The 14117-nt window shown below is 40.3% G+C and overlaps 1 protein-coding gene across 5 annotated transcripts in view; it reads left to right on the top strand.

Moving 5' to 3' along the window:
* ULK4 (unc-51 like kinase 4) overlaps positions 1–14117 on the top strand; it is a 488957-nt gene that overhangs the window by 196774 nt on the left and 278066 nt on the right. For all 5 annotated transcript variants that reach the window (XM_072153427.1, XM_072153424.1, XM_072153426.1 and 2 more), the window contains 2 exons: positions 8966–9017; positions 9117–9261. In XM_072153427.1, coding sequence (XP_072009528.1) covers positions 8966–9017; positions 9117–9261 — 197 coding nt within the window. The remainder of the gene's footprint in view (positions 1–8965; positions 9018–9116; positions 9262–14117) is intronic.

Genomic DNA, 14117 nt, shown 5'->3' with positions numbered 1-14117 from the left:
GGCCTAAAGCCCTAATTTGTGCCAGACCCCAGAGGCTAGGATATATTGAGAGGTGAGCAATTATTAGTATTTCCTAGGAGAATTTGACATAGCTCCTTGCATTCTTATGAGAAATTAAGTCAAAGTATGACTTTTCCTACTCGAATTCATAATACAAATTGATTTCTTAGAATACAATTGTACTTGTACTTTTAGTTGCTGTTTAAAGAGTACAGGCAGTCCCCGGGTTACGTACAAGATAGGGTCTGGAGGTTTGTTCTTAAGTTGAATTTGTATGTAAGTCGAAACTGTATATTTTATAATTATAGATCCAGACAAAAAAACTTTTGGCCCCAGTGACAATTGGAGTTTAAACATTTTTTGCTGTAATGGGACCGAGGATTATCAATAAAGCTTCATTACAGACACCTTACAGCTGATTATTGCAATCTGGGTCTGTAGTAAAGCATTCAGAAAGCTTCACCAGAGGTCAGAGGGGTCTGTCTGTAACTATGGGTTGTCTGTAAGTCGGGTGTCCTTAAGTAGGGGACCGCCTGTAACTGTAATTTTTTCCCCACAAATCAATATTATCTTTGTTACCTATATCCAGTAGTTTCTTTGCTATACTCCTCAGATTACAACATAACTACTTCATCTTCCTGTGCTGATAAGCCTGTGCTGAGTCCATAGTTTGTTTGTCTTTCAGTTTCATGGGAGGGCAGGGACTACTGCTTACTGCTCACAAGGGAGTAGGTCATGTGACAGAGCTTTCTGTGTATGTAGAAGAGTTGAATGTCTGTGGACACAGATGTGTCTTGCACAGAATAGTAAGGTACAAAATCTCCCCTGTTCCCTTTCAGTCCCTCCATTCCAGTCTGTGATTTTACAGAACTTTCTCTATCTCTTTCTGCACCTCACGCTGCTCCCCTCCCCCACCGTGTACTGGTCAGTAACAGCTCTATGCTCACACAGCACAGGCTATACACTTCATGTAACTAGTTTACTTTGCTTTCACTTTTTTTATGGTCCCTGCACCTCCATGTGATGGAAGCTGCCAGGCTAGTCACCTTATACATCCTGTATGTGCACTAGTAGATTTACTTGTGGGAAACTAAATGAATTGAATGCTAAATTACTTTGAGAGAAAAACACAAGGCATCATGGGATCTGTGGGCAAGCTAACTGGACTTAGCTTGAGGGTATATACAGGCAAACATTAGTCTCCGCCTACTTCACCTCTGGTGAGAAAAATCTTTGTCAAACACTTCCAGAACCGAGAATGCCATAGATTTGGAAAGAAAAGGGTGCGCAGCACAAAGTAAGCATCGTTCTGTTTTTTTAAAAATGGGGAATCACTTAAGATAATTTGGTACAATCATTATAACTTTACAGTTACACTTTAAAAGTTAATTTTAACCCTTTCAGGACCTGGCCCTTTTTTGTTTTTTCATTTTCATTTTTTACTCCCCATGATCAAAAATCCATAACTTTTTTATTTTTCCATGTACAGAGCTGTGTGACGGCTTATTTTCTGCGTAACAAATTGCACTTCATAGAGATGGTATTGAATATTCCATGCCGTGTACTAGGAAGCGGGAAAAAAAATCCAAATGCAGTGAAATTGGTAAAAAAACGCATTTGTGCCGCCTTCTTGTGGGTTTGGATCTTACGGATTTCACTGTGCGCCCCAAATGACATGTCTACTTTATTCTTTGGGTCGGTACGATTACAGTGATACCAAATTTGTATAGGTTTTATAATGTTTTCATACATTTAAAAAAATTAAAACCTCCTGTACAAAAATCTTTTTGGGGATTTTGCCATCTTCTGGCGCTAATAACTTTTTTATACTTTGGTGTACTGAGCTGTGGGAGGTGTCATTTTTTGCGGATTTTGATGACGTTTACAATGTTATCAATTTTAGGACTGTACGACCTTGTGATCACTTTTTATAGAATTTTTAATTTTTTTAAATGACAAAAAAAGTGCCATTTTCGAATTTGGGCGCGATTTTCCGTTACGGGATTAAACGCAGTGAAAAACCGTTATCATATTTTGATAGATCGGACATTTTCGGACGCGGCGATACCTAATGTGTTTATGATTTTGACTGTTTATTTATATTTATATCAGTTCTAGGGAAAGGGGGGTGATTTGAGTTTTTAGGGTTTTTTATTATAATTTTTTTTTTTTTAACTTTTTTTTATTTTTACTTTTAGTACTTTTCATACTCCCTAGGGTACTTTAACCCTAGGGGGTCTGCACGATCCTATCATATACTGCCATACTACAGTATGGCAGTATATGGGGATTTTACTCCTCATACATTACAATGTGCTGATAGCACATTGTAATGCATGGGTTAACCAAAAGTAGCCTCGGGTCTTCGCGAGACCCGAGGTTACCATGGCGACGGATCGCCGCTCCCCGATGACGTCACGGGGAGCGGCGATCCTCGAAAAGATGGCGGCGCCCACGCGCCGCCATGCTTTTGAAGCCGCCGGCAGCATTGCCGGCGGCGATCGAGGTGAAAACACCCGCGATCGGTGCTAGCACCGATCGCGGGTGTTACCGGTAAGCCTTTGCTGCAATATGCAGCAAAGACTTACCGGCTATGGAGAGGGCTCAGCGCGTGAGCCCTCTCCATGCACCCGCGGCCGACCCGTGACGTGCTATTACGTCACGGGTCGTGAAAGGGTTAAGTGGAAGGAGACCATGGATAACAAATATAAGAAGATCACCACGTTCACAGTGCCTAGATCTATGATTGAAGGGGTTTGCCCGTGAAAGAAAGTTCTCAAATTTTAATCTCCTACTGATGTTTACACAATAAAGATCATTTTAACCCCCTTACTTCACAATTTGACTCTCTAGGCAGACACTTCATGATTCCTCTGCGCTATGAGATGCTGTATGCTTACAAGGTGCTTAGATTACGGTGGGTCCAGGGTTTGTTTTTCAAGGGGGAATCACAAAAGATAATTGAATTAACTTTACAGTTACGCTTTAATGAACTACAATACCTTCATAAAAGAAGATTAATTTATAGGTTTTAAAGAAAAGGAGTTTTAAAAGTTTTTATACATTTTTATTTTGTCACTTCTTTTATACGTTTTTGTTTAAAGCTGGGTCCTCTCATGGCACAAACATTATTACTCCTAACTGTCCCTCCAATGAGAATTTGCTATTCATAAAATTGGTATAAAAGTGAATGAATAAATGAAAGTGAATGCTCGAAAATGAACCCTTTCACCACTCTATGAACGGAAGTATTGAAAAATGTGTCAGAATATGGTAAAATGGTAATGTTTTTTTTTCGCCAAAATTTACTATTTTTCAGTCTGGAATTCTCTTCCTACATATGATACTAGATGCAAGCTTCTTGGATTATGAAGGATGCATCTATTCTGCCTTAAATCTGCAGTTTTTGGGCCTTTGGAGGACGGTCAAAAGTCCTGAAATGGCTCTTTTGTATATGTGTTTTAAGAGCAGGAACAGATGTACAAGGATTTCTTGGGTGAGGGTCCTTCAGAGTATAAAATGTGGTGGGTGATTTGGGTGGCCATGGCCTCTTTTACAAGACTTGAGCCCTGGGGCTACCCCCCAGCTTATCATTATATTGTACAGTACAATGGCTGGGGAGGCTTTAAAACTTGTACTTACTTCTCACACCACTCCGTTCTCCCAAAGGACCATCCTTCACTGCCGGTTTGTATACAGTTGATTGTGATGCCTGTCTACAGTTTCTGTTTGTATACAGAACCTGGCAGTGACGCGTCTACAGCTCCTGTTTGTATTTAGCGCCCAACGCTGACTCTCCTCTACAGCTGCACCACTTCTACTACAAGAAGAAGAGGTAAATATAAATAAAACTTTTTTTTATTTTTAAACCCCCCTCCCAACCAGGTAAAATTTATATTCCCAGACAATCAGTTCTAAATGTTTCCACTAAGTAATAACTTTTGATATGCGGGTAGTAGAAAAATGAAAAAGGCACATTGGAGAACAGGAAGTACCCCCTTACAAATAATGGTAATATATTACAGTAAAGATATAGTTTCTTTGTGGTTATATCACAGACTGACCTCCAGTGCTAGGCATAGCAACTATGCAATGTACAGCGGACTTCTTAGTGCACCCATGGCAGTCAGTGCACAATGGGGCACATTTACTAAGGGTCCGCAGCCGCGAATCCGTCGGGTTTTTCCCGAATATTTCCTCTTTGCGCTGTATTTCACGGAATTGTGGCGCACGCGATCGATTTTTGGCGCAATCGCGCCGGCTTTCGTGCGACAGAAATCGGGGGGCGTGGCCACCGGACAACCCGAAGGATTCGGAAAAACCGCAGAATTTAAAAAGCCATTTGTGTCGCAAGATCAAGCACTCACATACACCAGAAAAAAGCAGGTGAACTCCAGCGGACCTCGGCGCAGCAGCGACACCTGGTGAATATCGGTGCACGGACCTTAGTGAATCCCAGCAGAACCCGAATCAGCGTCGGAGAACCCGCCGCTGGATCGCGACTGGACCGGGTAAGTAAATGTGCCCCAATGTCTTCTTTATACACTTTTTATGCACAAAATGTCAATCATTTTGTATAGGGGCAATTCCCTGTACTCTTGGGCAGCATAGAAAATAAAATAAAATACACTGCAGGCATTGCTCCCTTCTAGCAGAAAAGGTATGAATGGAGAGCTTCTACAATGCCTTTACTTGTGGAGTGCTTTTGGAGCTGGTATGACCCCCTATAAGCTTTTTGAATGGACACCTATAAACGTGGATGCTGGGTAGCAGAGACTGTCACCGATCTCTGTTAGAGCAGGTGTGTGGAGTGATGACCTTGCAGGGATTTTCATGGGTGGACAGATTTTACTACACTGTAATCAACATCACTGGTATTTTATGGACTAGTAAGCAGTGAAACGCTGCGGTGTGTTGCTAGACATTACAGATGACACATGAAATCTGTTGCTGTTAGGGGAAATGAATTTCTTTATAGAAACTGTAAACATCACTTGGGTAATAATTAGAAGGAAAGTAAGAGAAATCCATTGAGGGAAAATTATCATCATCCTTATTATCATTGTTACTATTCTGATGAACTGTACAAATACTATTGATATAAGGATACAGTCCAGAAGACATTTTGCAAGTAAAAGTCATGTTTTATTTAAGTTTTAATATTCTTAGTGAGCAATGCTTCTGCTCATGTTATGGGCCATTACAATTTGAGCAAGCAGCGAGAAGCCTATGTGATAAGTTTTACTTTTACATTGTTCTTCTATTACAACTGATATATCAACAATTTATTCACATTTGTTCAGCAACCTTTCATTTCTACATCAGATAACCCCTCATGTAATGTAATGAACTATAAAATATATTGCCTTTTTATTGTGGGTGTACATTCTTGGATTCATTTTTTAATGTCATCCATGTAACATCCTTAACTTTTGAGTGTATTTTAATATTCTTTTGAGTGTAGCTTTAAATCAGGAGGTTAATTCTGTTTCTTAACTACTTTCAGTAAATTGTAGCATTACAAAGGTCCTGATGGTCCTGCAAAGTCTATCTACTAATAAATCAAGCATGATAAACCGGGGACACTTGCTCATAGATGCAGAAACCCTGACTGTGATAATCTTCTTAGATTTCTTATCCATTTCCTCCTGCCTCTAAAATCAACATTTAAAATTATGCTTATGAGCACAAATAAAGTCTGTGGGTGTTACCAGAGCCTCTCCTAACTGCATCATCACAGACTGTTACACTGTGCTTGATCACTTTTTGCCTGTAATAAACTAACTGTACTCCTGTGAGATTGGTGGGGGGGGGGGATGCCAAGGGAGTGGCGGGGGAGGGGGGTGTTCGAAAGTGTAACTGCCTGTGAAACATGTTTTTAAAAGTTGATTTTAGAAGGAAGGAGGCCACGGATTAGAAATGTAATAAGATTACAACCTTCACAATGTCTGTATCTATGAATAGTACCCTGGGTTTATCATTCCTTAATTTGAAGGTAGATTTCCTTCAAAGGGAACCTGTCAGCAGAAATTGACTTCATAAACTACTACTGTTATGTTGTTAATTAGATTAACACCTTCCAAGTCACGTTTCTTTCATGATCCAATGCGGTGGCATCATCCACAAAATCAACTTTTATGTGAGGTGTAAATTGGTTGTATAAAGTCAAATAGGACTCAAAACTCAAGCTCTATCTCCTTAGAAAACCCACTTTGCTGTAATTGAATTTTCTGCATTCCGATACATGATTAACCAGCTCTCCTGAAATCTAGTGCATGGTGTCTATCAGAGGGGAGGTTATGTTCTTAGGCAGGGATAGCTTGACTTCAACGCTGAGCTCTCCGCCTCCATGATTTTATACAGTTGACACCTAAATTCAAAGTTGATCCTCTGAATGATCCTCCCACGCTGGGACACGGAATATGAACTGGGACATGATAATCTACTTAACCTACCTAATTAGTTTGTAGACTTGGTGAAGCGATAGGCTTCAAATCCAGCACACAGTGGAGAGGAAATCATTTTTCTTCAGCTTGCTTTATTGATCCAAGGGTAAAATCACATGTGGAAATGTACAGCTTGCGTCACAGACCGACGCGTTTCGACACGGCAGTGTCTTTATCAAGGTCTATATAAAATGTGAGCGGACAAACTTTTAATAGTAACCGTGTGTGGACGGACCTCCCCCCAAAGGCGGAAACCACCCGTCACATGATCGGAGAGGCCTTCCGATCTGTTTTACCTAATTAGTTTCTTATGTCAATTTCTGATGAAAAGTTCTCTTAATGGTAAAGGTTTCCAGTAGTTTACTAAATTTTTATTGTTGATGAATTGAACATTTTACCTTTCAAATACACTTAGTACTGGATGTTACATGCTCCCAGTTTATATAGAAAATCCTACCCCACATTGATTTACTCAATGGAGTCTCAATTGTCTTGCTCGCCCCACACCCTGTGATACTCATAAAACTGTCCTGTGTGCGCTATATTAATATTATTTGCATCAGTGGCATAATTAGCGTTCCCTGGGCTCTGGGACTAAAATCCTAATGGAGCCCACTCCCCCTAACTGTGACCACCAGAAAGGTAATAGGGAAAAAAATGGCTAGATCACTTCCTAAAACAACACTTGTGTGCAGAGGAATTTTAAACTTAGGTGCCCCCTTTAAGATTTACTGACCCATGCATGTCTTCTCCATCTTAACCCATATTTGATATAACTGCAACCAACCGCCCCCTACTATACTGGTAGCTCCAGTATACTTGTAGCCCCAGCACACTGCAGTCCCCCCCCCCCCCACTATAAAGGTAGCCACAGCACAATGCAGCCCTCTCCACCAGTAAATAGGTAGCCTAAGCACACAGCAGCCACTACCTTCCCCCCAGCAATGACCCAACCTAAGTGATGATATATACAGCAGTTCAGTGATTCTTAATATTTGGAGTGTTTATTTATATAGTTGCTGAGAAATCAATTAGACTCATTTTTGTTGTCATATGATGTTTCTTGTGTACATTTAAATTATTATTTTCAGATGTTTTTTTTTAACTGTAAACTTAGAAAAATAATGTATTTTTAAAATTGAATTTCCACCCTAAAACACCATTATTTAAATCAAAACAGTAAAAATCCTAAAAAGTCCATATGAGATTGGTAGCAAAAAATAAATAGATGCATGGTGTTAATTTTCAAGATTATTGGTGATTTACAGTTTTTGGTGACAAAAAAAAGGAAACCGTTGATCAATTAGATTATATGTTATCACCAATATCTGTGATTCTCTATTCTACTTCTAATTAGAAATCTAATACCCTATAATGTTTTACTTAGCAGCTAACCTTTAATTAGATTGAATAATAAGTGTGGCATTAATAGGAGTAAGATTAATTGTTAGAGCAAGTTCTTAGTTGGAACCTGAAAAGTCTTTGTATACCCTTTTATACTGACTTCTGTTTTTATTGTCAAGTATTGCCATTTGATATGTGACCTTCACTACTGTCTATTAGTGGGTTTAATTAAAGCTTAGACTAGGTTATTTGGTTAGTCTTATTTAACCTTAAGCTCCTTTGTTTGCTGTATTTACTCTACATATTACATTTTTCATACTTGATCTATCCTTCATGGGTCAAGATTTGCCATGTCATGGTTATTTAACAGGACTTAAGACTGCTCTATAACTAAAAAATCACACAATGCTTTCATGTTAAATACCACAGATTGTTGAAACATACAGGTTTGTGTTGACATTTGTTATTGGTAATTCCATTGTGCTTCCTCAATAAAGGATAAAAACGTGAATCTGTAATATGTTGGAAACTGCTGGGTTTCTGTTATGTCTGTTTTTCCCTGTATTTATATTGGCATTTGCTTCAAGGTCTCTGAATAGAGGAGATGGGGGAAAGGGGGGCTTAACCAGTCTCTGACTCTGGTATGATTGGCTGTCAGAGGGGGTGATCTTGAGGGCCCACCCTCTAGCCATAAAAACACAATGTTGAATGCTTCATCAATAAGATCTGGTAATCCATAATATTTTTGAATCATCCCATAGGAAATAGACCATAATTGATTTCTCTATTCCCTTCCCAATGGGTTTGCCTTATGCTGGATATTTAAGGGCCTATCATAAATTTTCAGTGCCTGGGCCCTCCGATGGATATGATTTTTTTCAAATTTCCAGTGTTGAATGTTGTGTAAATTGGGTGAAGTCGTAACTTTGATGCATTCAGATTCCTTTTATCAATGGTGTTCACAATATTAGAACTAAGTTTTCACTAAACAGTGGACTTGGAAACTGAGGTTACAGAAGGACTTGAGTCTCAGTAGTAAATCACTGCATCACCACAATTCCAGATGATCATTTTAATTATAGTTTGTCTGCAAAACCCCTCAGTTTGTGGAGAATCTGATTTCTATTTTTGCAGTGACAGTAATTCAGTCCAGACCCCTTTTTTCTCTGTTTTAGGTTATGGATGCTATCCTCCCACCTTTAGTCTCCCTGGTTTGCAGCCAGAATGGTAAGTCAGGCCACATCAAGTAGGCCTTTGTGCAAATTCAACATTTTGTTTCAATTACATTGCTAAATGGTAACATTCTTGGCACTTTATGTCTTCTAGTGGAGTGGAGGCTTTTCAGCTTGCGGCTACTTGCAGAAACCACATCACTGCTTGTAAGTCATGAAGCTGTAGCTGAGGGAAGAAGCGAGGGCCTTCAATCCAACGCCACATTTCTGTCTTTGGTCAGAAAGTCATTACTTCCACAGTAAGTAACTGGAGTGATGGGGTTAATGCGATTCTTTACCCAGTCTATCATTTATTTTCCTCATGGGCAGTATAAGTGTATGTCATTAGCGTGCAATACATTTCATTGTGGTCAGTGCTGCACGCCCACGTGACCCAACACACTGGGCACAAATGTAAATGATTGGTATGTGTTCTGGTACCAGCCATAAGTAGGGCTTTGACATTTTGCCCTCCAGCAAGTCTGTTTGTGGTCATTTTTGCTCAGCGATGAACTTTGTAGTTTATTTATTGAAATTGTAAATTTCTGTCCATCCTCATCCATTACTAAAGAAGCACATCACTCCACATACATAAATCCTCACTATACAGTGACTGTAACCTTTTAAGATTATATTATCAGTGACTTGACAAAGCTTGGGGTCCACAAACTGTACTTTATTGTCTTTCATGGCCAATTGCACAGATGGGACTTTAGATTAACCCCCCGACACAAGAAAGTGTGCTATATCGGGCAACAAACACCCAGGGGTATCACTGATGTGTGTGATCAGCTCGCATGCCTATAACCCCTTAAGGACGGAGGGTTTTCCGGCTCATTTCTCGCTCTCCAACTTCAAAAATCCATAACTTTTTCATTTTTCCGTGTACAGACCTGTGTGAGGGCTTATTTTGTGCGTAACAAATTTTACTTTCCCGTAATGTTATTTATTTTAACATGCCGTGTACTGCGAAGCTGAAAAAAAATTCCAAATGTGGAAAAATTGAAAAAAAACCGCACGTGCGTCACGTTCTTGTGGGCTCAGTTTTTACGACTTTCACTCTTCGCTCCAAATAACACGCCTACTTTATTCTTTGGTTCGGTGCGATCGCGGTGATACCAAATTTATATAGGTTTTATTGTGTTTTAATACATTTTCAAAAATTAAACGAATGTGTACAAAAAAGAAAAAAAATTTTTTGCCATCTTCTGACGCTAATAACTTTTTCATACTTTGGCGCACGGAAATGTGTGAGGGGTCATTTTTTGCGAAATGAGGCGACGTTTTCATTGCTACCATTTTGAGGTCTGTGCGACATTTTGATCATTTTTTATTTCATTTTTTATGTTATGTAAAAAGGTGTAAAAGTCGCATTTCGGACATTTGGGCGCCATTTCCCGCCTCGGAGGTCACCGCCGGCCGTAACCGTTTTTATATTTTGATAGATCGGGCATTTTGGGACGCGGCGATACCTAATATGTCTGTGATTTTTACTGTTTGTTATGTTTTATATCCGTTCTAGGGAAAGGGGGGTGATTTGAACTTTTAATATTTTATTAATTTTTTTTATTTTTTAAACTTTTTTTTTTCTTTTTTTTTTCACTATTTTTTAGACCATCTAGGGTACAATAACCCTAGATGATCAGATCGCTCCTACCATATACTGCAATACTACAGTATTGCAATATATGGCGTTTTTGCAGGTCTTACATTACAATGAGCCACTGGCTCATTGTAACGAACCTGCATAAACCATGTAGCCTCGTGTCAAGAGAAGACCCGAGGCTACCATGGTAACCGATCGCCGCCCCCCGATGACGTTCGGGGGCGTGGCGATCGAAAAAAAGATGGCGGCGCCCGCGCGCCGCCGTCTTTTAAACGCCGCCCGCGACTTTGCGGGCGCCGTTTAGAGGGTTAATAGCCGCGATCGGTGCAAGCACCGACCGCGGTTATTAGCGGTGGGGGTTTTGTGCAAAATGCAAAAACCCCCACCTCTGTATGAAGAGGACTCAGCCCGTGAGCCCTCTTCATACTTCCCTTATACCTCTGCGCCGTAGAGCTACGGCGCAGAGCGTTAAGGAGTTAATAGTAGGGAAGACTACCCCTCAAAAAAAGGGGTTTTGTTGCTCAGGCAGTTGGCTTACACTTGGGCTAAGGAAACCACAGCCATGTGCATATGCCAATAGAAATACAGGGAGAACTCTGAATTTACAATTAGTACACAGACAAAAACAAGCCTGGTGTGCATAGAGCTTAAAGGATTATTCCAGGAATCAGCATTCATATACAAATGGGTCCATAAAATGTAAGCTAATATATAATTAGTTGTTATTTAAACGTTTGCTCCTCTAAGCAGAAAAATGCTGATGGCATAGACTGTAATGAAGAATTAAAATACTACTGGCCCTTTAATCAGTCCGTTGATTTCCTCCGTGCGGAACAAATACAGGACATGTCACATGTGCACATCACATGTCCAGTGTGACTAGCGTTTTGGTGATGGCAGTTACACATCATTACTATGGTAACAGCGCAAGAAAGTCTGTCACATCATCACTGGGAGCAGAGCACAAGAGGGAGGAGGAGTTACTGAGAATTAAAGGATCTTGGGACTTGTAGTTTCAAGTGGTGGCCATCTTGGTGATAACTGCATACTTTAGAGAGGCAATAAAATTTTGTGGGTCATAAAATCAAACTATACTATACACTCCAATATACAGAAACAGATTTTATTAGAACATATGGCCAAAACTTTCATGCCAAAACGTTCAGCCTGAACACAAAATATATCATCAGTAATAGTAATGACGTACTCGTATTCTTTGTTGCAAACTGCAAATGGATTCAATATGCATATACAATGTAAGATCTCTATAGGAATGGTATTATGAGGTAAATAAGCATACATAGTATATATTTTGTACATGGTAAATAGGCAGACTAGATACAAATCTCTATAGGAAAGACATATGTAAGGACACAAGCGTACATAGTGTGTAGTTTATGCATAGCATGTAGTTTATACATAGCAAACAGGCCGAGTGAGTATAAATACGTCTATAAAGGTGTATAGGCCAAATTACATAGATAACAGATCAATGTGGAAAGGACCTAGACACATAGTATATAGCATAACATATTAGTACATAATGACAGACGTCCATAGGTAGTCCTCAGGTGGGGTGGGTAGTCTAATGGAGAACCTGATAAAAGGAAGTAAAATAGCATGAGACATCTTACCATAGACCAGTTAGATAAGAGGGGACGATGCAGCTGGGAAGCACCTGGGAATAGTACTGCTGTACTCCTAGGAATGCTGACTGCTATTTAAGAGATATCGCTGCTGCAAGCGTGTGACGCAAAGGACTGGAAGTTGTATCATTATCACTTCCACTTTTTGGGTGTAGGATAGTAAGGCTTCACTTGGGGTGTATGGCAAGGCGAAAAGGTTGCTAAGGGCGCTAAGTAGCTGCGCTTGCACAGGAGGGCTATGTAACTATCGAGGAGCAGGGGAGCCACAGTGACACTGATAGAATAAAAGAATAAGAATAAGAGGGACGAGTGGAATAGATTGTTTGGATGAGATGTAGAAGGGAGAGAAGAGGGGAAATGATTGAATGTACAATGAAGAATAAATGGCATATTGGTAATTAGGAAGGGAGAGAGGAGACGGCAGGGTGTATGTTTATCATTCCACCCACCGAGGACTAGGTTGCTTAATTTTAGCGGATCTGAAATAGAAAGAATTAGGTTTTAGACTAGTACAATAGACAATCAAGTACTAAATAATAACAGTCGAACATATTGAACATATTGAAAACTGTAAATTATGCGATCAGTATGTTGTAGTTAGAGGAAACTCGCCGTAACGTATTCACGGTTAAGTTCATGTGGTTCCATGCTCTGTAAAGCATGGATCCAGAAGGATTCTCTCTTCTTGAGTAGTTTCACATGATTGCCACCTCTCCTTGGTCCTGGGATGTGTTCGATCACCGCGTACCTTAGTTGGGATAAGTTAGGAAAATCAGCAGTTCCTGCTGGGAAAAGTATAGTTCCGGAAGAGGCCATTAGAGGCTATGGCGAACAGACGCCACTGTATGACATCCACCCCAAGATTCCGCTGACGGTACACCACATGTCTTCCCTCAGTGATGTAATTGTCCGTATATGTAGACAACCTGAACGTTGGCAGCAGCAAATTACTGTCTGCTGCTGAAGTTAACTCCTACTCTGCTTTCAGGGAGTGACAGATTTCCCACTGCAGAATCATACAAGGGGATATTTTGTTGCCCTCCGTTGTAAGGATATTTTAGGAATTTTTCTGGCAAATCCTTACAACAGAGAGTAGAAATGAGATATGAACAAAGTCTAGCTTTCATCTACAAGTATGTTCAACTACAGTTATACCAAGTTTATGTAAAAATCTGACTATTTTTGCAGGATTTACTGCCCTGGGCTGTATGAATATTATAGCCCCTACAAGTCTGGAATTCACTTCCTACATATGGTACTAGAATCAAGTTTCTTGGAAAATGGAGGATATGTCCCTTCAGTCTGCTTTCAATCTGCGGTTTCAGGACCTCTGGAGGACCTTCAAAGGTCCTGAAATGGCTCTTTTGTATATGTGTATTGAGATGTAAAAGGATTTCATGGGTGAAGGTTCTTCTTTGCCTAAAACATTGTGGGTGGCCATGGGCACCATGGGAGGCTCAGGGCTACCGTCCAAACTACCTATATAATGATTCCCTATTGTAGAACTGCAGCTCCTAGCCCTACCCCAGTAATAGCCATGTTAAACTGCTAGCTTTATTGGAACCTTCTGATAAAGCTAACGAATACTGCACTTGCATAGCCTCAGAACGCCGGACCGCTGTATTCGTGAGGGCGCGGTGCGAGGAGGTTGTGACAGCCGCATTAAGCCTGGCAGTCACTGCCGGCCTCCGGTGCGGGAGCAGTCCGGCATTCTCAGGGTATGGCAGTGCAGTGTTCGCTAGCTGTATCGGAAGGTTCACATAAAACTATCAGTTTAACACTGATAATACTGGAGTAGAACTAGGAGCTGCTTACTTTAGTAAGCAGCACCTAGAGCATTTTTTTAGGGTGACAGGTCCTCTTT

The sequence above is a fragment of the Engystomops pustulosus genome, chromosome 5 (assembly GCF_040894005.1).
Source record: "Engystomops pustulosus chromosome 5, aEngPut4.maternal, whole genome shotgun sequence".
NCBI lineage: Eukaryota > Metazoa > Chordata > Amphibia > Anura > Leptodactylidae > Engystomops > Engystomops pustulosus.
This window is presented reverse-complemented; position numbering and strand designations above follow the sequence as displayed.